The following is a 25,286-nucleotide window of genomic DNA, read 5'->3' on the forward strand; positions in this document are numbered from 1 at the left end:
GGAGATTTGAGAAAAATGATGTATGGGTGGGTTTTTATGAGTATTTTTTGTTGTTGACTGTAGGCTGATTGTGAGATTGTGAAGGGTTGAGAGGAGATAAAAGTAGTTTTGGTAACCCAAGAGATTACGAAAGAGTGTTTTTAGAGAGTGATGACTGTGGTATAGAGTACAGTTAAGAATATGAAGCTATAATGATTAAAAATAGTGCAATATTTAAACAGAAAAGTGGAATGGAGTGAGTAGTCTAGAAACACACCTAGACATGTTAAAATTGTCTGCATGTAGTGTACCACATTGAGATAGTACAAACCAATGGGGAGAGGATGAATTGTTCATAAAGTATTGTGAAAAATGTATTAGACACATGGAAAGAGTTTAATAATAAAAAATCTAAGACATACATTGAAAGATGTATTAAAAAAGCTGAGTTGTAAGTATGAAAAGTTTCAAAGTCACAAAAATCAGAGGAAACACTGAAAACTTTCAGACTAAAAGAAACAACTAAGTACTATATGTGATACTGAGTTGGACCTTTTTATTACATATTATCAGTACAGTTAGTTAAACAAGTATATCATGACAGTTGCATGGAAGTGTCAGACTAGTGTTGATTTCCTGATTTTATAGGTTCTGTTCTGATTTTATGGGTTCCGATGTGGTCTGTAGGACCTGTCCTATCTACAGGAAGTATACATTGAAGTATTTGGGGATGTTGTGTCATCAGACTGGCAATTCTCATCTCAGATGGTTTAGAAAGAAACTAATTGTTTGTACTATATATGGAGCTTTTTTGTATGTTTGATGTTATTTTTTAAAAGTTGTCTAAAACAGTTAAGACATTTTCATCAAAATAAAATGAAAAGCCAAACTATAATCTGGGAGAAGATAATCCCAGTATAATTGCAGTACGTTTATCTGAATAAATGACTTGTACATCAAGTACATAAAACACTTCTACAATCTGTGCCTTTTGATTATAGAGTGTTTAGGTCATTTACTTTTAATGTAATTCTTGATACAAACATGTTTATATCTGTATTTTGTATTTTGTTTTGTTTATCTCATCTGTTCTCTATTCTTTTTTTCCCCTTTCTGTGCCTTCCTTCAGATTAAATATTTTGTATGAGTAAAGACAAGTATTTTTAGCAAACCTATTGGAGATAAACTTTCATTTGTACATATCATATATATGAACTCAGAAGAGGAAGTTAAAAATGCCTTAAGTATTTGGGATGGTAGAATGTAGGAGAATCAATCAAGAGAATTAATTTGGTATGTGGAAAACAGAATTACAGGGAGGGCAGATTGTTTTATTAATAAAAAGTAAAACTAGCTTAAATTCTTTAGGTTAATTAGACAGAAATAGTAAAGTTAGAGCAATTAGTGAAGATTTAAGATCCTCTTCTTACTAATTAATAATTTCAGAAGTATGTAATTATCAAGTTTCTATTTTTAGACAAAAGAAGATAGTCTATGCTTACCTGGATATAATACATTACCACATTAATGATAGTGTGATTCAAAAAAGAAAAAACTCAGCAACTTTCAATAAGATGGCTAGCCTCTATTAAATTCACTTTTTTGTGCATTCTACAATGTTTATTTTCTTTTTTATTTTTCTACTGTAGCTTGAAATTTTGACAAACTTAGCAAATGAAGCCAACATATCCACTCTTCTTCGAGAATTTCAGGTTTGTCTACAGTGCTAATTATAAAATAACTTCTAAAATATGTTCATTTTAAGTTAAATATGTATCTAAATCTAGAAATATGTTATTGTGTAAATAAGTGGTTTTTGACAAAATTGACAGCTAAAAAATTCATACATTTTCAAGCATAAACATTAAATACACATATATATTTAAAAATTGTATTTTATTTCATTTTATAAAAATGTGAAAGGCTAGTTTGTAACAGACTTTGTTCAAAATATTGTTTTGGGTGCCAGTTCTGTCTCTTCATGCTATTTTTATTGGGTCATCCTTTGCATACTTGGTACTCATTCCTTGCCAGACTATTCCTGTCTGCTCGCCCCTCTACTGTTCTAGGTGCTGCATCCTGAGCTCATGTAGGGCTTGAAGAATGTTTGGTTTATAGTTGATTCACCATGATTTTAAAAAATTGTTGTTTTAATTTTTATTTGGCTTTCTCTTTTTACTTTTAAAAACCTTATGTGCCTGTAGATGAGAGGCTTCCTAGCTGTGTTTCTCCACAAAATGCTATTGAGAAATTATGTCATGGTCATTACACTCTTTATGACGGAAGGGTCAACTCTGAAACCTAAGTAGCGAAGCACAGCAATAGAAAGCCTGTGTCTGGACGTATTATGGAGCTTTACATCCCATCAGCAGTTTTCTCAACAAAATATACTGTGTCCTCTGTACTAATCCCAGAGTTAGCAATTTATAACAGTTATAAATTTAATTTATTTCATTGCCATAATCATTCAGTATCCTATATTAAATTTCATTTTAGCTGTATGGGCGATATATTTACTTTTAACTATGTGATCTTGCACTTTTTTAGTAGTAGAATGTTACAGTATGTCCCTAATTTCTATGTTCTTAACTGGATTACTTTACCTTCATGCTGTATTTTTTTCAAGAAAAATTCTTGATAAAAGGGATTGATGTATTTCAAGTTTCTATGTAGGACTCTCAGAGCTATAGATCATTTCTTGAATTTAATTTTTACTTCCTTCTTAGCATATTTGTTTTTCAGTTTTTATCTTACTGCCTTTGTCCCTCTTCTTGTTATCCTGTGTAATCTTGTTGTGTGTCCTTTCACTGTAATTTCTGCCTGTCATGTCTACTGGGATTGTAGGAAGGGAGTCTTGTTAATTTTATGAAACTGTCTAGTTGTTACACAGTATACCTGCTTCAGAATGTTACAGATCCAGTTATTTCATTTACTATCAGGATGTTTTATAAGATCCGTTTTTCAGTCAGACTTTGAAATATATCCTTTCTTCATTTTTATCACTGTCTAAATGAGCACCTTATTCTGTTATAGTCATAGGTACATACAATGTACTTGTAATAACTTTGTCACTGGAATAGTGACTTGTTCTAAAGACTCAAATATATTTTTTAATTAAGGTAATTAGTCTATTTGGGAATAATTTTAAATAAAATTGGTCTTACCTTTGTGGAACTAACAGAGTTTAATTTATTTCTGTGGCATTTAATTACCTTCTTGATACCATTTTCACTATTTTTAGATATCCCTAGATTTTCCTCTACCATTTGTTATGTAGTTGCTATTTTATTACCTTTTTTGCATTTTGATAATCATAGTTTATTGTGTACTTCTCATTTGTGGGTGGGAATCTTTCTTTAAAATCCCATTTACATGTAAATATGCATAATAAAGTTACATTTCTGTAAACAAGTAATGCTTCATTTTTAAAGTAGGAAAGTTCTAAACTTTGAAGTTAATACAGCTAAAAATTTTTTGAAGATCATTTTAACTTTCTGTTGTTAAATCATTAAGTTTTATAAACACATCATTTACAGTGTGTTTTGAAAACACACTTTTAATGAAAATATTTCAAAGCTATGTTCTTATTTTAAACTATAGCCTTGTTGAAAGAGTACTCAGTGTAACTAATGTAGTTTACAACCATTCTGATGCTATTTTGAAAGTAAACTATTTGCTGATAGCATATTGGTTCATTTTTTCCTTTTCTCCTAGTTTTTAGATTTAGTATCTCTGAAAAAGTGACCCTTTTTCCTATAGATTCACAGATGCTGCTGGTGAAATGAACTGAAACCTCCAGAGAGAGTTCTCATCATCTCTTTTAACCTTGCCCTTAAACTAATTGCTATCTTTGGGTGACTGCTCCCTACTCTCTGTTTTGGGATCTCAAGCCACGATGGCCACAGGTGAATGAGCCTGGCTTAAAAATGTGCCTCTTCTGTGGGCACAGACATAGGAAAAGTGAAACTAAATGAAATCATCAGTTGGGCCTCCTGTTGTGGTTATGAGATTGTTTTCTGGAATTTTGTGTATCAACAAAGTTTAATGAAGTAGTTTTGGGGTTTTGTTTGTTTTGTTTTTCTTTTGGTTCCTTGGTAGTATCAGTTTGTGAAATAAGTGAAATTATATTTTTTCAGACCTATGTAAAAAGCCAGGATAAACAGTTTGCAGCAGCCACTATTCAGACGATAGGCAGATGTGCCACCAGCATCTCGGAAGTCACAGACACCTGCCTCAATGGCCTGGTCTATCTGCTGTCCAACAGGGATGGTGAGTTCTCAGCTTTATCTCAGCTGGTAGTTTGAATATTCCTAATATAGTCTTTTGAGTTGTATCTGTCTGTGTTACATTTAGTTTTCTCTGTATATGAGTAGTATGATCACAGTATCAGTTTTATTGAAATACATATAAATGTATACATTCTGTTTTTCAATAAATTAGACAGTTAACTAGGAAGCAGTACACATTTGTCTTAGCTCGACTAGGAAAGCTTCATTTATTTTAGCTCTTCATTAATCACCTTCATTGTAATCTTTCCATCAAATCTCTGTTTTACTGCTTTTTAATAACATGTAAGTCATGCATAATAATTGGGTTTACCTGCAGAGGGTGCTAAAAGCAGGCAAATGACTAAAACATGGAGAAAGGCCTAGATCAAAAAATACTTAACTGTATATCTTTAACTTGTTTCTCCCCCAGAAATTCACCCTAATAATTTTATCAAAATTAACAAGATTTAAAAGCCGTCAATATGGACAGCTTCATGTTTTCAAGCTGAAAAACACTCTGAGAAACTGAACAAGTGATATCCAGCAAAATACATAATCTAGGTTTTATACTATTCCAAGTAAAGTATCACTTCTTTCTGTGGTTTATAGGTTTAAAACAAATGGGGCCATTTAGAGGGAAAAGAGAATTAACTTTTTACTTTTAAAATAGTTAGGGGACTCCTTATATATTTGATTATAGTGAGATTCTAGGAAAAGCATAATTTTTATGTAAAATAATTGAAATTATTTATGAAATTTTAAATATAATTATGTCATATCCAGATACAGATTTATATCACAGCAGCCATGAAGTTAAGTATAACAAAAATTGATTTTATACTTTATTTGAAAAAAAAATTTTAATGACAAGAATCCTATTATTTTCTAGACTGTATGTAAATTATTTTCCCACATGAAGATCTTCTTAGAAAGCTATAACATTGTTGAATTTCTGATAAAAAAGAAACAAAATTTATTCCCAAGTAGCACTGACTTTTGTTGTAAACACAAAATCATAGTTGCAAACTCAAGATAGTATGATGACTAGAACATTTTCCTACATATAGCATTAGAATTCCAAATAAGTACCAATCAAAATTATCAAGGAAATAGATTAAATTTTTCTTTGTTTAAGGTAACTAGAGGAGTTAAGCGATAAATGTCACATTTTTATCTATTTCTACTTCGAATAGTAGCATCCTTTTGGTCTGTGTTTGTAGGTGACACTTTAAAATGTGACTTTAAAAATATATTTTTAATTTTCCTTTATGTTTAATGATGGCATTCTCTTGACCAAATAAAATACTTGTTGGAAAAATAGCTCCAGAACATTACAGATTATGAACCAAGCTCTATTTAGAGTAATTGTTCCTTTTAAATTTAGTTGCATGCATAAAGCACCAAAAATTAATTAGAACACTGATCCTTCTTTGAAAATACAAAGTGAATCACATTTTCTCAACTTAATTTTGTAATCCTTTTATTAGATGTGAAGTTTTCAAGCTATAGATTTTAAAGCAGTTATTTTGGCTTCAACTTTGTAACAATAATTTTTCCAAAAATATTTTTGTTGACTTTAAAAGATACTCCTATAACATTTTAAAGAGACTAAGAATAAAATATTTTATGGTGAGATAATAGGAGACCAATAGAAATCTGCAGTCATTCTACACTTGATCTTAGCCCAAAGGCTGAGAAGCAAATACAGTCACTCTCAAAATGTAGAAGGATTTACTTAATTCTAATATTTAGGCTTTTATTTCTGGCAAATTAAAATTCTCTTTATAGTCATGAGGCTTTTTTCCAAGTGCAAATACTAAAAAATGTAAATTGAATTTTCTAGGTTCTATTTGCATAATTATCACTAGCCCATAATGCTTGATTTATTATCTTTTTGTCATATATGCTACACTTTTGGGGTATAGATATTCCTCACCTTATGACCATACTATGTCCCAGTAAAACTGTCATAAATTGAAAATACCTTAAGTGAAAAATTTATCAAATACACTTAACCTGCTAAGCATCCTGTCTTAGCCATGCACACACACACACATACACATACACAGAGCATGGGCTGTTTCTCCTTGTGATCCAATGTCTGTCTGGGGGCTGCTGCTGCCACTGCCGCCACCACCGCCAACATCACCAGGGGGTACTATGCTGCATATTGTTTGCACTACCTCAGGAAAAGATCCAGAATCAAAATACCAGATGTCGTTTCTGATGGATGCATATATCAATTTTGTTCCACGGTAAAGTTGAAAAAAATCATAATCTGGAAACTATCTATGGGATGGAAATCTGGCTCAATGAAACTAAAAGGATAAATAATTTTATATTAAAATCAGTAATATTAAAGTAATAATATTTTCAACTTTAAGATAACCAGTCCTGACAACAAGTCCTTCTTATTAAAGGAATAATATGAATAAATTCTGTGAAAGAAGCCTCTCAGCTTCTTGAAACTTACAAGATCTTTTGAGGCTCTGAAAATCTGTGAGTCTTTTGATTTTTGTTTTATGGTGAGATTAATACATCATCATCTCCTTAGGTACTGTACCTTTAAACCTCAGGAGCAGCATTTAGACTGTGTTTATGCTTATGCTTATGCTTATTTTTAGTGTGTTTATGCTTATTTTTAGTGTGTTTCCGTTAGACCTGTAATACCCCTACTCCTGTACTGTTGAATTTTCCCTCCTTGGCACAGAGAAAGCTTTACTAAGTAGACTTGAAGCTTGCCCTAAAAGAGCTCATTATCACTGTTTAAGATGAATTTGATAAACATATTTTTAAAGGATATCTAGTAGGAGAAATTCACATTTTTGTTGGCTTAGGATAATTTAATTGCTTAAGATAATCCATTTCAGGTAACAATAACAAAATTTGCTTATCTGAATAAACTTATGGCTGTCAGCTATTGGAATGAAAGACTTTTTAAAATTTTTGTTTAGTTTTTAATAATTCTGAAGCATTTACTGAGGACTTGAATCAGTTGAGGCACTTAATAAATGTTGAGTAGAGCAACAACAAGATACTCAGTTAACTCACAAAAGTTTCCTGCCTTTATGGAGCTCAGTATAATGGAAGAGACATGAGTATAAAGTGTAATGCTCTTCCCTTGTGCTGACCATTTACTCTGCTCCCAGCTGTTTGTTCACATGTAACTAGACTGTTTGAATACATATAATTGCTAGACTGTTTGCTTACATGTAACATGTAACTAGATTGTTTGAATGTTCACTCCCTCTTGAGAATGATTCAGTCTACCTGTACTGCAGACTCTTCCTTTGTAAGATGGGGATAACAATAGATGCAACTTCTAAGAGTTAGGACCATTTTGTTGAGAACAAGGAGGAAACCTAGGTCTAGAACAGTGGATCATTTTGTGCTTCTGGTAGAGTTACTAACACTGTGCTGTAGTCTTTGATAACCAGGAAGAGGCGTAAAGGAAAAGTGAGGTCGATTACTTGAAAGGAACTAGCAGTGCCTGTGGTAGGCAGAATACAGTAATGGCCCCCCAAAGATAGCCCTAATGCCTGCAGCCTGTGAAGGTGTTACCTTTGTGGCGGAAGGTGCTTTGCAAAGTAATCAAGTTAAGGTTCTAGATAGGGAGATGATTTGGATTGCCTTAGGGTAGTGAAATGTAGCCTCCTTATCAGAATAGGAGAAGACAAGAAAGTCAAAGCCCCTAAAAATAATGATCAGAGTGCTAACTGCTGGAAGTGACCAGAAACCAAGGCAGGTGGTTGCCTCCAGAGGTGGCTGGCAAGGCAAGGGATCCGTCTTCTATGGAACCTGCAGAGGAGTGCAGCCCTGTTTTGACACCTCGATGTTAGCCCTATGGGCATGTGTTAGAATGTTTGGACTCCAGAACTGTGCGATGATGTATTTGTATATTTATGTTGTTTTAAATTACTAAGTTTGTGGTAGTCTCTGATAGCGACAATAGGAAACCAATTTACCTGCAAAGGATAAATGATGCCTAACAGCTATATCAAGCAGCCAGTCCTTTCTCTGCATGTAAATAATTAAACTATGCCACATTTTCCCCTCAGATTCTTTTTTTGGTTTGCTTTTGTTTTCAAGACAGAGTCTTACTATGTAGTGTAGGCTGGTCTTGAACTCACTTAAGTAGCCCAGGCTGGCCTCAACTCATGGCAATCCTCCTACCTCAGCCTCACAAGTGCTGGTTTTACAGGCGTGTGCCACCATGCCTAGCAGGCCTGTTTTATAGTAATACATTTTTAAAATATATTTTTATATTGGATTCTTTATAGCTATAATTAACTGTATTTTCCTTTGCATAGTAATTTCTTACATAACCATTTTATTTTTCCTACTGAATATAAGTCTGATGACAGAAGGGTCTTGTTTTCCTCCATTATAGCACTAAATGGCTGTGTGATGGTTTAGTTCTAAGAGCCGAAGGTAATTGGGTACAGGAGCATCAGGGCTGCCTGCCGTTGGGGGCTGGAAGAGGTGGGCCACTGTGGGTATCAGTCATTGGGAAGGGTGTAGCTTCTTGCCCAGCTCCTTCCTTGAGTATCTGATTCCTGGCTGCCAAGAAGTGAGCAACTTCCCCTCTGTCTGCTGCTGTTACTTCTTTGGAACCAAGCAGCCAGGGACTGAACTATGAGCCTAGATACACCCTCTTCTCCTTTAGGTTGCAGGTGTCAGGTACTGTATGCCAGTGACAGGAAAGTGACAGAGATAAGTGGTGACAGGTAATAGTACTATCTGTTTATAAAAACACAGGACATACTTAGAATACTTCCTTGTTCTGAGTTCAGATTCTGAAAAGTCATTCTGCACGCTGAAAATTGAAGAGCCCAGCCCCAGGTCTGAAGCTCACTGCAGTGTTCATGCAAGTCTGTATCAGGAGGCTGATGGGTCTGCGACGGAATGCTGAAGAATCTATGACAAAGGCCTGAGAGCCTACACCAGAAGGCTGAGGAGTCCCAGGCAGAAGCCAGTCTGCACCAGAAGCCAGGAGATAACCAAACTGAAGGCGAAGACTGGCTCTCCTCCGAAGAACCAGCAGCCAATCCTTTTTTAATTTTCTCTTTTTATGCAGCCTATCTGCCCTGAGGGCAGGGAGAGCGGTCCTCTACACCCACACCCTCTGTATGCCTTTCTCTTGCACAGGCTCAGGATGAATATAAAGTATGCACCCTGGCTCTCTGCTGAGTCACATAGTTAACCTTTTAAACTTCCCAAGTTGACACAATGTATCAACCATAACAGTCATGTTATTCCAGTATGTCTGTGGTAATTCACCTTTATATAATGATACTGGTAAGGTACCTTATGTTACCGTGAGAAGACAGTGAAGCCTGACATTTCATAAGCTACAGCATTAATAAGTTAACTTGTATTCCTTAGTTTAAGTGGAGAAAGAGGTAAACAGTTTGAAGTATGTATGTTTAATAATGATTACATGATAGTAAATTTCATTTATATTCTTAAAGGGAGCTAGATAACAAAATGGATTTTTAAAAAATATCAAGACACAAGTCTTGATATTCCATAAAGCCAAACCTTAAAAATGAATGATTAAAACAAACCTTTGTAATGTATGCCAGAGGGATCGCTAATATCTTTGAAGCTTTATTAATTTAAGAAATATCAATTATAAATAAAGGCAGTGTTTTTTCTTTGGCCTCAGTAACATTAATAATATTTTATGTAAGAGTCATTCCCAGAGGTCAGATACTGTTTAGCCATATACATTTTCCTTCTGTGCCACAAAAATGGTAACTATAGAACAATGATTAGCTTCTTTAGAGAGATAACTCAATCCTAAGTTCCAATTTGAGGATCTCCTGTATTTGTTAGGTCCTGGCAAGAAGCAGGTGGCACATTGAGAAGCGGCTGATTAAGTAGAATTTACTGCAGGGACTGTTGATGAGGTGTGGGAAGGATTAAGGGAAACCAGCAAGGTATAGTGTACACCTGGGGGTCAGTGCTAGCAATGAGAATCTTCACTGTGCCAGGATTGAAGGGGAGGGTGTGAGGAGTAGAGGCAGTTAACAAATGGTGCAAGGAGAGAGCCCCTCGCAGGAACGAAGACTTCAGTGGGTGAATGAAATGCTGCCAGGGAGGCTGTGGGGCAGGTGTCGCCTTCTCCTGCAGGTGCTTGCACTGGTTAAGCACAGTTAGAGGCCAGGGCCAGGGGAGTCTGCCTGATGCAGCCCACAGGTCAGCCTCAGAGGATAGAGTTGAGTAGACATCAGCAGAGTAGATTTATGGGACAAATGGAGACAATCTAGCTTCCAGTCCTACTCCTTCTGGTTTGGCTGTCTATGCTCTTTCTACAATAGCACCTTTCCACTGATCCCTAATCCTTCCTGCTCATCTCTGTGTGTAATCACTTAAGGAAAACTTTTAAAGTTAATGTTTCTTGTAGAACAGAGGAAATGTTTAGGTTGTGTTTGATTGCAACTGTGTAAATGGTGAGATTGAAGAGAAATACTTGAAAGTGAAGAGCCAGAGACACTGCACACTATGGGAGCAGCACAAACAAAGAGATAACAGCTAGGAGAGGGCAGCAGAGGTTAGTGATTAAAGTTAGCTCTTCTACTTCAGACATGCTGTCCAAAAGAATCTGTGAGTACATTTATAGTTACAGTTTTCACCTAGTCATTTAAGGTTTGCAGGATGTTTGCCAGTTTAAGTTTACATTTTGCCAAGCATGCTGCATTTGAGTTGAATTACATATATTTGATGTGAATAATCTCTGTCTCTTTCAGAAATAGTTGTTGCAGAAAGTGTGGTTGTTATAAAGAAATTACTGCAAATGCAGCCTGCACAACATGGAGAAATTATTAAACATATGGCCAAACTCTTGGACAGTATTACTGTGAGTATCTTTGAAGAGACTTCTGCTGAGTTCTCCTGAATTTTAGTCAGTGAATTACGTCTTGTTAAAATAAATGATTGTGTTCGAGTGTAGTGGTTAAAAGAGTTAGTATCTGCATCCAAATTCTGGCTCTAAGATTTTTTACTCTTTAGGAGGGGTTGCAGATCTGAAAAGAGCAAAGGACAGAATAAACCCCACAATGTTGGGTCAGAATTGGAGAGAACAGTATGAGCTTCATAGGTTTCTTTGTAGAGATAGCTAGATGTTACATGGGAGCCTATAATACATACATAAACACATATTTGTGTGTATTGCTCTAAGCTCATTTATGTGTCCCATATGTGTGTAGGTGAGTGTACAAACATCTGTGTCCCAGGGTTGTACTTTAAGGATTGGAAACACAACACCTCATTACCAATGAACATACCTCAATGCCTAGATCTTGTTTTGCCTTATTATTGAAATATAATTGCATACTATAAAATTCACCTTTTGAGGTATGTAATTCACTGGTATTGGGCATACTGTTAAGATTGTGTTACCATCACCAGTATGTAATTGCAAAACATTTTCGTTACCTAAAAGAAACAAAAATCCCGTATTCCAAACTCCTTAGCCTCATTTCCTCTGTCTCTGGCCACAACTAATCTACTTACTATCTGTACAGATTTCCCTATTCCAGATATATCATATAAATGAACCACTACCATATGTGTGCTTTTGTTTCTGGCTACATTCATTTAACATGTTTTTAAGACTCGTGAATGTTGTAAGGTGTAGTAATCCTTTGTTCCTTTTCATGATACATCTTGGTTTTAAAATATGATTCTGCACTTAGAGAACGGCGGATTTGAGAGCAGACATACAAAAAGGACAAGTTAAATTTAGAATATTTTACTGTATACATAAAAAGTAAATGCAGGAAGTTCTTACAGAATGATAGAGACATGTCAAAGACACAAGAGCCAGCATAAGGGGGATGCAGGTCCTACTGGCCAATTTCAACAGTAAAATAAATGATAGTAAAAAGATCATAGTTTATTGAATTAGGTAAGAACCCCTAAGTCCACACTGGATGGATCATGGATAGATGGATAGATGGATGCTTGGATGAATAGGGGAGAAGGGGGAGCTCTTCCTTACAGTTCAAGAATAACTAATGTAGAAGGAATGATGGAATTAGAATATTATCCACCGCCATCAAAATGATGTCAGGTAAGAATTATTATTTTTTTAAAGAATTACTTGGGGCTGGGGATATAGCTTGGTGGCATAAGCGCCTGCCTGGCAAGTGCAAGGTCGTGAGTTCGATCCCTGGTACCGCAAAAAAAAAAAAAAAAAGAATTACTAAAAAATGCTAAAAACTAGTAGGAGAAAATTTGAGGAGTGACATACAAAAATTTGAGTAGTTTCAAAGTATCACTTCGTAAGCTACTTCTTAATTACAGAGGTTAAAATAGTGACCTACAGTGGAGAAACATGACAGACATTACTTTAGTCAGGTGAACAGGGTGAATCCCACCAGTATTGAGATCATGTATTTTCTGGTAGGATACACTGAAAAGAAGCCAACATCAAGGCTATTGTGTGCCTGGCCAAAGGGAATGGTGTGGACCTGGTCATTAGGAAGCATGGGACAGACCCATGCATGTCAAGAGTATTCTATAGCATAACTACGCTCTTTAAAAATGTTGATGTTGTGAAATGCAAAGAATAACTTAGGTAGTTTTTCAGATTAACAGAAACTAAAAGGATACGATGATACTATGCAACATAGAATTTGGGGTTTTCTTCTGCCATAAAGCATATTGTAAGGAGTAGCTGGCAGAATTTCAAAATCTGTACATTAGGCAATATTGATTTAGTTTGATATACTGATTTAAAAATTATTTTGTTATTATGTAAGAGCATTTAAGGAAATTTACATGGAAGTTTTTTGGAATATAAGGCATGCCTACAACTTTTATTAAGAAAATAAAGTATGTGTGTATACCTAGAAAAATAACTAACACAAATTTAGTAAAATGTTCATATTTGGGGAATCTGGGTGAAGGTTATCCAGCAGTTGTTGTGCCTGTTCTGTAAATCTGAAATTATGTAAAAATTAAATTTGGAAAATAGTAATCTTGACTGTCAGTTCTGGCTCTTCGTCTTTCCATTAAAATCTCTGTGCCTCACTTTTCCCATCTGTAAAATTTTGATAGCGGAAGAACCTGTGCTGTGGTGTTGTAAGTACTCCATCAGTTAATATGTGTGGTGCTCTCAGCACCTTGCCTGGCCAGCCTTTGGTGGTGCTGCGTAAGGGTTTGTTGATAGTCCTACTTCATGCTCTTCTCTTGAGAACTAAAGTTTCTGAGGAAATCATCTGAAAAGAATTTATTTCCTTTCTTTAGTCCTGCCCTTCAACCCATCACAGTCTGATTTTGACTCCCCATTGTTCCACTAACTTTGTCCTGAGATCATTGTTTCTTCTCATGAAATCCGGTGGGTAATTTTCTGTTCCTGTGTTGCTTTTCTTTTGTTAGCTCTAATCATTTCTTTTATGAAACATTCTCCCCTTGTAAGTAGCTTTTAGTACATACTTTACTGATTTTTCTTGAACTCTGTTAGCCATTTTCTTCCTCATTGTGTTTGTTTTTTACTATGCCTATCACTTGAGTGTTGGTGTTTTTGTTTCTTGGTTTGGTTTGGTTTGGTTGACTTCCCCTTAGCCTCCCAAGTACTGGGTTATAAGGATGTACCACCACACCTGGTTTTAAATTTTTGCCAACTAAAGTTCTGTGAATAGAGTAGTAGTTTGTGTGTGTGTGTGGGGGGGGGTTGATTTCCTTCTTTGAATATAGGATATTTGTATAATCAAAGGTAATAAATCACTAAGTTGAAAGCATAGTCAAGACCAATTTTTAAATATCTCTAGTGGCAAATTTTCATTCCCTCAGGGAATTATTAAAGTTTGCAGGGCAGTTCTACATTTTTTTTTTTTAAAGAGTAAAAGAAGGACAGCAAAGCAGTAGGGGGATACACCAAATTACAGACAAAGTGGTAGGATATTATCAGTCATTGTTATTTTACCTATTGGTATCTTCAAGATAGTTTCTCAGGAAAACAAATAGACAAATAATAGTGAGTTACAGACAGAAATAGAAGGAAATTATCAATGGTTGTTGTACTATACCCTGGTTTCTCCAAAGTGGTCTGTAGGGAAAACAAGTAGAGCTATACATGAGTGATCAATCAAATAATCATTGACTATTCTCAATAGTTGTTGTTGAAAACACATAGTAACAACATACATCCATTTACAAAATAGCATAGGAGCAGTACAAACATTACAGAGTTATGGACAGATTGGTAGGAAAACATCAGGGGCTGCTGAAATACATGTTGGCATCCTCAAAGTGATTTCTCAGGAAAACAAAGATATGCAAGAAAGATGCAACAAGTAGTTACAGCCCAAGGGTTGTGAAAAATAGCAGGTTACCTCCTCATCAGTGACTCCCCTCACTGAGGTGTGACGGCTGGAAGGAAGGCCAGGACTGAAAAGAAGGACCAAGAGACCAGCACCAGTGTCCGGCAATGGGCCGTCCACTTTTTCCTCTATACTCATGATTTCGCGGGGCTCCTCCTTCTCCATGAAGGCGGTTCTACAGAATCTGGATATTGGGCACCCATGCAATCCATGAAGTCTCAGTGCAGACCTCTCCTGAGCTCCACGTGCTCCTCCACCGAAGCCTGTACAGTTAGGGGAAGAATGGCCTCCAGGGGGGTCTCCCCAGGTGTTGGGCAAGGTCCTTCTGGTTTCCAGCTCTGGAATGGCTCTCACGTCCCCAGTCAGCTTGACCTCTGAGTCGTCGGGCATCGGTACTGTCCTGTTCTCTGAGTCCTTGTTCATCAGCTGCTCTTCCACTGACTTGGACCCCTCTGGCTTTCAAGGGCAGGGCCAAGAGCAACCGCCTTGTGGCATGTTTTCCCAGAGGTTTCTCCATGTCAGGATGGTTACACACTTCTCTGGGCTGGCCTATTGTGTCAGTGCTTCTTTGTGGCATGGCGGTTCTCGACTGTGGTGTCGGCCGGCCTGAGGGCTGGCGCGTATCTCCGCGGCCCTTCCTGGGTGCTTGCTGTCCGTCTTTCCAGGCGCCTGCACCTACGTTTATTTTAAAGCTTAGAATAATAAAATTGAAGAGTTGCTTAGCATCTGAGATTCTACCACCTCTCACCAGAGATTTACTTTCTATTCATAAGTTCTTTTATTGTTGATTCTAATAATCAAAGCCAGGATTTCTCATGATGATTGTGTATTGTGAAGGGATAAAGAGTGAACTTGAAAACCGGGTGGCTTGTTTAAATTTAGAGCCTTCCTTTTACTAGCAGATATTTCTTTGTGTTCCAGTTTTGTCATTCATAAAATGAGGACTATTATGGTAACTACTGTATACTTTTATTAAACGAGCCAATATATCTGCAGTACTTAGAACATTGCTTAGTATAAGCTGTTAGCAAAGTTATGTTGGACATTTTTGAAGACTGAAATTCTGTAAGTGTCCATGTACCCATGTTTATATTTTACTTATCTATTTAATGTAATTCCTATACTGTGTTATCATCTGCCAGGCACTATTTATTCCAAGCACCTTCAAAATGTAAATCATTAATTTTAATGGCAACCCTGTGAAGTAGATTCTATTAATATCCCCATTTTACACATGAGAAAACTGAGTTAAAAAGCAATTAAATAATTTGCCCAAGTTCACACAGTTAGTAGATCTGTTTTCTTGATGAGTATGCTATATCTTGTTTCCATTTATGCTTTTTAAAAGTTGTTTCATTTTAATTGTCAGATGTTAATTGTATATATTAATGGGGTGGTATGTTTCTTGTGTTCATTGACATGCCTACCCAGTGACCTGGCCAATATTTTCTTATCACTTCTTTTGACAAATTTGGGAATTAGGTTGGTGTAGCTTATGTTTGCCCAAATGTAGAACAGATATTTGACATTATTTGTTAAGTACCTATTGATGGGAAATGAAAAGGTAACCTGTTTTCCTCAAGGCCAGCATTGCTGTCTACTGAGCAACAATTTCAGTAGTGTATTGAGACATTGTCGCAGCCACAGATGCCTCCAACAAGTATGTAGTAGCTCTGGTAAAAGTGATTCAGCCAGCCTTAACAATCACTTTTCTAACCAACAACTGGTGAGTGAACACAGAAAACTTCGTGTAGGAAGACAAGGATTAGAGATACACACAGTGTATGTATGTGTTATACACATAATTCAGTGTATGGTGATAGACACTGAAGAATTTCTAACAGAAGTGCTAAGTGAGAACTTTTGTAAAAGAAGGGACAAAATGTAAGGGAAATTCTAATCTAGAACTCAAAACACTAATCTTTGGAATACTTAGGAATAGAATGAGAGTGGAAGTCAGAATAAGAGGACTTTGTAGGTTTCATGGAAGAAAGAGTGGAGAAAGGTGAAATGACTGTCTTTTTCTCACCTTGTACAAAACAGTAGGAAGTGAAAGTAGATTACTTTGGTGAAAGTAGTGGGGTTTGGTGAGGGAAATAGTTAATATCTGTTTTTCAAGAAATGGTAGAAAAGGATGTGATTATAAGAAAATGGAAATGGGGAGTTCTATATCCACAAACTTTCTGTGCAAAACTTGAGTTAAAACTTAAGCTAGTGTGTTCTGGTCTTAGACTTGAAAGAAGCAATTCTAAGTATTACGGTTTCAGAAGAGTGTAGCTGTTTGTACATAAAACCGGCAACAGTGTGTGAGACCTCTTTCAGTTTTTTAGAGGAAAAGTTTGTCATATTTAACTATCCCTGTCTGGAGCGGCAGCATATTTTTTATTGCACTGACTTTCTCTGCGCTGGTTGTTGGATATTAACCAAGCAAATACTTTCTTATAGATGGGTATAATAAAACCTAATTCTTTTCCCTTCCTCTTCCTCTTTGCCTTCTGCCTTCCTCCTTTCCTTTTTTCCCTTTCCCCTTCCTCTTTCCCCTTTTCCTTTTCCATCCCAGTATTGTGGTATTGGGAAGCAAACACGGGTGCTGTACTACTGAATTATATCCCCACCCCCACCTTCCACCCTGTCTTTAAGACAAGGCCTTATTAAGTTGAGCTGGCTGGCCTCAAATTTATGATCTTTCTGCCTCGGCCTCTCAAGTACAGTAGCTGGGACTATAGGTGTGCACTGTACCTAGCAAAGTTTGTGTTTTGATTTTTTTGTCAGAAATTAGCCATTAATGGAATACAAAATAGTGGGAATTCCAGATTTGAAAAGTAAAAAAAACAAACAGCAACTTTACCAATGGTAGAAAATACAAAAAAATAAAATATGAAAGAAATAAAATCAGGTATGTCGAACTGTGAATATGAATGTGCTGAGTTTTCTCAATGATAGACTTTCAAACTGTATTAAAAAGCAAAAGCTAGCCACAAGCCATTGTCAACAGTCAGCACACCCTCAGTGTAAAGATTGAAAGCCAGAAACCAGGCAAGGAGATTTTAAGCAGATACAAACCAAGAAAAGAAACATTTACGTTAATTAAAAGCATTTATCCAGTTAATGAGAACATAAGGAACATAAAATGAGAAAAGCTACTTTACAGTGCAAGTAACAAGTCTCAGTCTACTTGCACAAAATGTGGTAGTCAAATATATACAGGAAAAATTATTTGAAATGTGAGAAATTGATCAGATACAGTTATTAGAGATTTATTTCCATACTCCTTCTCTCCTTTTCTTCTGCATTTTTAAGGCAAAGTCGTGCTGTATAGTTCAGGCGGGCCTGGAACTCATGGTGTTCCTCCTTCATAAGCCTCCTGAGTGCTGGCATTACAGGTGTACCCTACCACGCCCCCCCTGGATAACTTTAACGTGCTGGTCTCATAGTAGATATTCTTAGTAATCAGATACAAGAAACAGAGAAAGTAGCAGAAAAAAATGATTTCCTAAATATTGCTAAAATCGTATATCCCTTGGACAGATAATATCTACTTTTAGGGGCATATCCATTGAGTGTTTTCCAAAAAATTAAAAATGTATTTGGATGCAAATAAAACATAGATACTAAAATTTTTACCTTAAGCAATAAAATTAGATTAAATTTTTAAAAAGTGTACCAGATCAGTGGGAAAGTAAAAACTGTACTTTTTAGATTAATGAAAAACTTGAATAAATGTAAGTTTTGCATAAAACCTAGAGAAAATGTTTTATACTGTGTATGGGACATGGATAAAGTTAAATATCACCATTTTTTAAAATGGAGAGATGAAAATAAAAGAGTTTGGTATTTGTTTCTAGGAAATTTGAAAATGAGCAGTAAAACAGTGGGAACCTAAGAAGAAGGATTCAGTGGATTTTGCAACACAGAATACCCCCCTTCCCAAAAAGTAGAAATTAGTGTTATATCTGGTTCTTTGGAAAGATAATAAAATAGAAAATCCTTCTTGATTATAAGACAGAAAGAGGAAGCAAAAGAAGACAAATTTAGAAGGAAGTAACAGGAAAGATTAGTAATTCAATTTGAGAAATTTTTTCAGTGATATCTGTGATATCTGTTGAAGGTGGTTAGAGGCATAGGGTAACCCAGGAAAAGATGGTGAGCGTGTAGCAGATATATGTCTGCCTTGAAGTCAGAAAAGAGGAGTAATTCCTGGGACCTCTGCGTTCCAGTTAAGAGAGTTATTTCACACAGAACAGTTGTCATATGGAAAAGAATGCAGAAAACAAGGCTTTTAAAAAATTGACCAAGCACCTGGTTAACTCGTTAATGTTCTGAATTTGCGAGCCTTAAAATAGGACCCTTAAATGAAATGTATCTCTTCCTGATCTACCTGTTTCATCTTTAAACCCCCAGGTGAAATCTTAAACCACAGCAATTCCAAGAGAAGGGAGTTCCAACTGGTGTCAAAGAACAAGAGGAGTATATGGAACATGTTTTCCCCTAGGGCAGATCCTAGGCTCCTCTGTGTCCTGGGAGGAGGAAAGTGAAAGGAAGTGGAAATGTTGGACCCTTCTGGGTTCAGGCTCAGCAAGAGGATGGCTTTCTCAGCAGAGTCTAGTTCGTGGGTAAACAGCAGAGGGCAGCAAGGGAGCCATTGCACAGCGTGGCGGGAGAACAGGGGCAAGGACATAATCCTTGGAGTAATGAGGGCCGTGGAGATGACAGACACCCTCAATCTGGGGCCAGAGCCAGGCTTCCGGACTTGCTTTCCAGCATTCCTCCTGTTCAATGGTCCAATGTGAATTCTGGGTTCAGTTCCAGTGCTAGTTCGCCCTCTGACAAGCAGTAAGGTGTGGACAAGTTTCTTAACCCCATGGTTAGTCTAGTTTCGTCATGTGTCAAGTGAGGATAATGATAGAGCCTACTTCATAGGATTTTCACAGTGATTAAGAAATTTGTCAAATTCTTAAAAACAGTACCTGGCAAATTGTAAGGGCTCAATAAATGTTAGTTGTGTGAACTTTTAAAGAAAGAAAAAAAACAAACCAGGTTTTATCATATTCAAGACTTTGATTCCACTGGTTTTTTAAGTAGCACAGTTGAAAATATGAAAACTAAAGTTTAAATTCATTCTACTATTTTAATTCATTGCAATAAATAATTTATGTCTATAGTACAATCAGCTTATCTGTTCAGATTGCAAATATTTTATCTTTTGGTATGTCCTTCATTTGTAGTTAATACTTCTTTTGGAGTAAAACCCTTCCAAAATAAAATATGCAGTACAGGAGGAGTACTCTAACAAGATTTCACATAATGATTAATGGGACAGGTGGGGATTTCATATCATGAAAGACCAATTGGAACATGTTATTTTGTAAGGACTCCTATTAAAATAACACTTTGTATACTCCAAGCCCAGATGCCTGATTGGATGCCTGCCATTTTATAAGTTATCCCACCTTGCCTTGCTACCCTGACTTAATTCAGGCATAAGTTTTAATGCATAGTGAATTCAGATATAAGATATTGGATCTGATTTGCCATTGGTATGCAGTTTGTTTAGCTGTCTACTGATTTATCTCGGACAAACTTAAATAAATGAAATGGATGTGTTTGCAGGATTTGCTTTAGACTGTTGCACTGCACAGTGGGGTGGTGTTAAAATACAATAGTTTTTAAGTTGAGCTGCTTGCGGTTCTGTATGATCTTTTGGATATCTTTTATAACTGCTGGGGTGGGAAAGGGATCATTTGTTTTTGCAGGCCAGTTAATGGGTTAAACTGGCAGTGGAAACTGCCTTGTTGTAGGAGGTTTGAAGAGTGCACTTAACCACTTGCTCAGGACATTTGAAACAAAGAATCAGGCAAATATTGAAAAGCAGAGGTTCATAATGAAGTATGACATCATATACATGACTGTGTTTGTGCTTGTGCATGTATGTTATTTGTTTGGTTTTAGTTCAGTGTTCCTTTTTATTCTGTGGTTGAAAGGGCCATGGGGAATTTTTAAATGACTTAATTTTATTTGCAGTTTTTTCAGTTGCTTAAATCTTTGAAAGTAGTAGCTAGATATTTGTAGTACAATGTCAGTGGTATACAATTCAGAGTGCTGTTAGCTTGATCAAGGAGAGGGGGAAGAAAGGCTGGAATCTGAGCATCTTGGGAATCTGATTCTAGAAAAATGCACAAAACATTGGCTTTGTGCGTTTCCTGAGCTTTTAAATAAAATGCTTACCAATTGTTTGGTGTAAATATATTTATATTGATGTCATTTCTTGGAGAGAATTTTTCTGAGTTTTACTTGGTAATTTTATTGACTCAGTACTAGAAAATCCCAGATGTTATCCTCCTCATGTTACCAACACTTTGAGGCTTTTCCTGGAATGTTAGGGTTTGTTGGTTGTGGTTGGGATGTAGGTAGGTAGAAGAGTACTTGCCTAGCATATGTGAGGCTTTGGGTTTGATCCCCAGCAATTAAAAAAAAATTATTGATTTTTAATTCTTTAAAAGTTGTATTTAAGTACATGTATTATGAATACTTAGTGTATTCAGATGTTGTTATTTAAGTCATAATATATTCATTAATGTGAACAGACTTTTAAAACTATACTTTATTTGGGGATTGTCTTTAATAGCAAAAGAAAATTATAAGTGAGTCACAGAAGAAAATTATTTAAAATGAGGTAGTAGATTGTGAAATGTTGTAGAATTCTAATTTTTATACTAGCAATATATAATAAAATATTTAAGAAAAATAAATCTACCATAACTGAAACCTGAAATTGCTCATATATTCTTATTTAGAAGTACCTTTCATAGTGGAAGGCAACTTGAATTGCTCCACACTGGAAAATTTAATGTACCACTCAATTACTATTCTTTAGTCTAATTTAAAATAATAAATTGGGAGTAAGGTCTTAATGCAGTGTAACCTTTGGAACATTAGAAATAACCTCTTTCTTTCCAGAAATCAGTATACAGTAGGGGCATTAGTTTTTACACACTGCATGAACAGATTTGTAATAGCACTTAGACCTTTCTTTTTATTATGTAAGTATACTGATTTCTTGTATCTTACTAAACTTACTCTAAAGCATTAAAGATGTTATTGTTACAATATTAGAAAAGATACTTATTTTAAAGCTTTTTCAATGGCCTCTTTCAGATTCTGGTGAAAGATAAACTTAGGGTTTTGTTAATATTTTGTAAATTTTATGAAATGGCTCTTCTGAAAGAATTTAAGATGATAGATATATTGATAAAATTTTAGTTATGGAAAGGTTCTTATTCTTTTTGTAGTCACGCTATGAAAGGTGTGAAACTATATAGAATATATTAAGTCTTTGAGAAACTGTAAAAGGACCTCATAAAAACAGTGTTGTCTTGTGATGCTACCACTTAATGATAACCATCAGCTTTTGCTTTTATTATAAAAGCAAATTTTCTATGCTAGGTGAAAATGTTCACAGAAACTAATTTACATACCCTCTCAAATTCCTTTTGGAATAGGGGAGGATACAAATAAGCAAATAGTAATAAAACTAATTTGCATACTCTAAAATGTTGGTCTTAATGGTATTGATGGAAGGTTTCCAATTTGCAGCAAAGTAGTGATTTTTAAGGCAACAAATTATATTGACATGTACTTCATTAAAAAATATAATGCCAAAGTGCTGTGTTGGACACATTTATCCCTATTTCTTTGTGAACCAACTAATAAGCAAGAGTTCATGATTTTATAAACAGACCTTGATGATCTTTCTGTTTGATATATTTTCAGTGCTGTAGATATAGATACCTAGAGGATAGTAACAGTTTTGATTTGGACTCATTGTCTTTAATGGATCTGTTCTTTATTCTGCGTTATCCATGAGTCCTCAAAAAAGTTTGTGACCACTTGTCTCAGGAATCATCTTAACACATAGATCCCGCCACAGAAACCTGCCCTTAAAGAAGTTTTTGTTTTTTGAGACAGTCTTGCTATGTAGCCCAGGCTGGCTTCAAACTTGTAGCAATCCTGTCTCAGCTTCCAGAGTGTTAGGATTACACAGCTTCGTGGGTGCTAGGCATGCACTGCCACACACAGCTAGAAACTTGCCTTTTTATTATGAACCCCAGATTTTTTTTATGGCTGGGTCGAGAGCTGTGTTTACTGTAGGGCAAGGGTGGCAGGCGTTTCTGTAAAGGTGGTCAGTAGTTTTGAATTTGGAACCCTGTGATCTTCCTCAAAGTAACTCACTTCTGCCCTCCTTGCACAAAAGCAGCAGAGCCCATGAGAAGCACTTGGCCACGGCGGTCACATTCATCCCAGAATGTGCCAGCCTTTGGTGGAATCAGTGCTTTTACTTTGTGGTTGTTTTCTAAAGCATTCTCTTTGAAATTGGTTTTTTTTTTTTGGTTTTGGTTTTTGGTTTTTCTCCGGTACCGGGAACCGAACTCACGACCTTGTGCTTGCCAGGCAGGCACTTTGCCGCTGAGCTAAATCCCCAGCCCCTGAAATTGGTTTTAATGAGATTAAGTTAGTGCTTATTTTTGGATAACTGAAGGAAATCTGTAAATGTAAACACTTTCTAGATAAATATTTAACCACTTACTCATCCAATTATTTAAATATGAGACTACCAAAGATTGCATTTTTTTGGTTATTTTTTTGTAAGGTAATATAACAGGAAATGTAAAAGTGGTGCTTCTGTCAAATTTATTCAGTACAAGAATCTGCTGGGTGAAATGAGCAACGCTCTGCATAGCCAGTATGTAAACAAGCACACTGCCTGAGTGCCGCTTGGGTAAACTGTTCAGTGGTTAGTAAACTCTTATATGTAAAATGTTGATAATACCTGTTTTGTGTTATTATAAAGAAGAATATGATTATCTTATACCTAATGATGTAATCTTTTAATATTAGGTTCCTGTGGCGAGAGCAAGTATTCTTTGGCTAATTGGAGAAAACTGTGAACGAGTTCCTAAAATTGCCCCCGATGTTTTGAGAAAGATGGCCAAAAGCTTCACTAGTGAAGATGATCTGGTAAAACTGCAGATTTTAAATCTGGGAGCAAAACTGTATTTAACCAACTCCAAGCAGGTAAGAGGCTGTCAGCTGTATTCTTGCCTCTTCACTCTGATCAGGCCACTAAAGTTTATTGACAGATGTCATGGTTTCTATCTCAGGTGCCCCCAAAAGTCTCACGTGTTCAGAGGTGGGACTTTTGTAAGGTGACTGGACCGTAGGGATTGTATGTTCTTCAGTGCATTTCTCCGCTGATGAGTTGGAGTTGGGATGGGGCCTCTTTGGAAGAGGCAGGTCCTTGGGTGCATGACTGCAGGCTCTGTTGTTGTCCCTGGCTCCTTCTTCTCTGCTTTGCGGCTACAGTGGATTTAGCAGCTTTCCCCAACCATGCCACTCGGCCGTACCATTTTTGCCTTGGAGTTGCAGCTCTGAAACGGTCAGCCAAATGAACTTCTTCTCCTCCTTTACCTCTTGGGTGTCAGGTATTTTGTTCCAGTGACAGGAAAGCTCACTAATAGAATGCATTAAGCAATTACTGTTTCAAGGTCTGTGTTAGATGGCAGTAATGTAAAAAAATGACAGTCTAGTCTGGTCTAGTCAGGGAGAAAAAGAGATGTAAAAATGGAATAGTATGTGGCAGGTGCTGTACTACAAATATTGAGATACCATGGAACACTGGGGAACTCCTGAAAGTCTCAAATAGAGGGAGGAAAGAGGGCCGAGAAGATTTCATGAAAGGTAAGACTCTTGACTGAGAACTTACTAGGGGTGGTTTACAGAATAAGGAGAGGAGAGCAGATGGCCCGAGTCATGAAGCAACTTGGGGATTTTAGGAAGCTTTTAAGGTGAATTTGGAAAGATAAGTACTGTGATCTGAATGCTTGTGTTCTTCCCAAAATAATATATTGACTCCTAATCACAGAAGCTGCGGTGCGATGTTAGAAGGTGAGGCCTTTGACAGATGATTATGTCATGAAAGTGGAGCCCTTATGAGTGGATTTGATAGCTTTGAAAAAGAGACATGTGGGAGCTAGCTTGCCTTCCACTATGTGTGGGCACAGTGAGAAGGCACTATTTATAAGCTAGAATGCAGGCCCTCAGAGGCCCAGTCTGCAGGTGCCCCCCAGACCTCTGAGGAAGGCTTTTCTCTTTGTATGCCTCCTCCATGTCTGAATAATGTTCTGTTGTCGTAGCCCTAGGGCACTGGAGCATTGGGCAGCTGGAGGACATGTAGTGATGGTTTTCCATGCTCACTCGCGGGGGCCTTGCTCCACAGGTGAAACCTTTAAAACTTTTGAGCAGTGGGATAGTGTACCAGATGTGCAGCTAGGATATTCATGAGCAGTGTTGGTAAGAGGGGTCATATTTTCTCTTTACACATTAAACCAAAGTGTTTTCATCATTCTTCTGCACCTGAATTGCTTTTCTTCATTGATGGAAGACTTACCTATTTAGTAAGATTGTAAAAAGATTCTTGCTTATTTGCAGCTAAGCATCTCAGTATGTCTTACATTCTCTGTGTGGTCTCAGATTTTCCCCTTTTCTCTGACTCTTACTTTTGGCTTTGTGATTTTTCTTTTTCTCTTCTCCCTTTCTGTCTTTAATTTCCCCCCACCAACTCGTGCTCCTTGAGCATCTGACACTGTTGAGCCCCTCACCACTCTGCCCCTTTACTATAGCCAGTGTCTGTCCTCTCCTTTCTCTTCTGTTT

General features: G+C 36.5%; 1 protein-coding gene across 1 annotated transcript in view; it reads left to right on the plus strand.

Annotated features, from left to right (window-relative positions):
* The window catches only part of Ap3b1 (adaptor-related protein complex 3, beta 1 subunit), a 258,894-nt gene that overhangs the window by 126,306 nt on the left and 107,302 nt on the right, over window positions 1–25,286 (plus strand). The window contains exons 12-15 of the mRNA XM_005386022.2: window positions 1,629–1,691; window positions 4,116–4,248; window positions 11,000–11,109; window positions 23,474–23,650. Of these exons, the coding sequence (XP_005386079.1) occupies window positions 1,629–1,691; window positions 4,116–4,248; window positions 11,000–11,109; window positions 23,474–23,650 (483 nt within the window). The remainder of the gene's footprint in view (window positions 1–1,628; window positions 1,692–4,115; window positions 4,249–10,999; window positions 11,110–23,473; window positions 23,651–25,286) is intronic.

The sequence above is a fragment of the Chinchilla lanigera genome, unplaced genomic scaffold, assembly GCF_000276665.1.
Source record: "Chinchilla lanigera isolate Chin_1 unplaced genomic scaffold, ChiLan1.0 scaffold00024, whole genome shotgun sequence".
In the NCBI taxonomy this organism is placed as follows: Eukaryota; Metazoa; Chordata; class Mammalia; order Rodentia; family Chinchillidae; genus Chinchilla; species Chinchilla lanigera.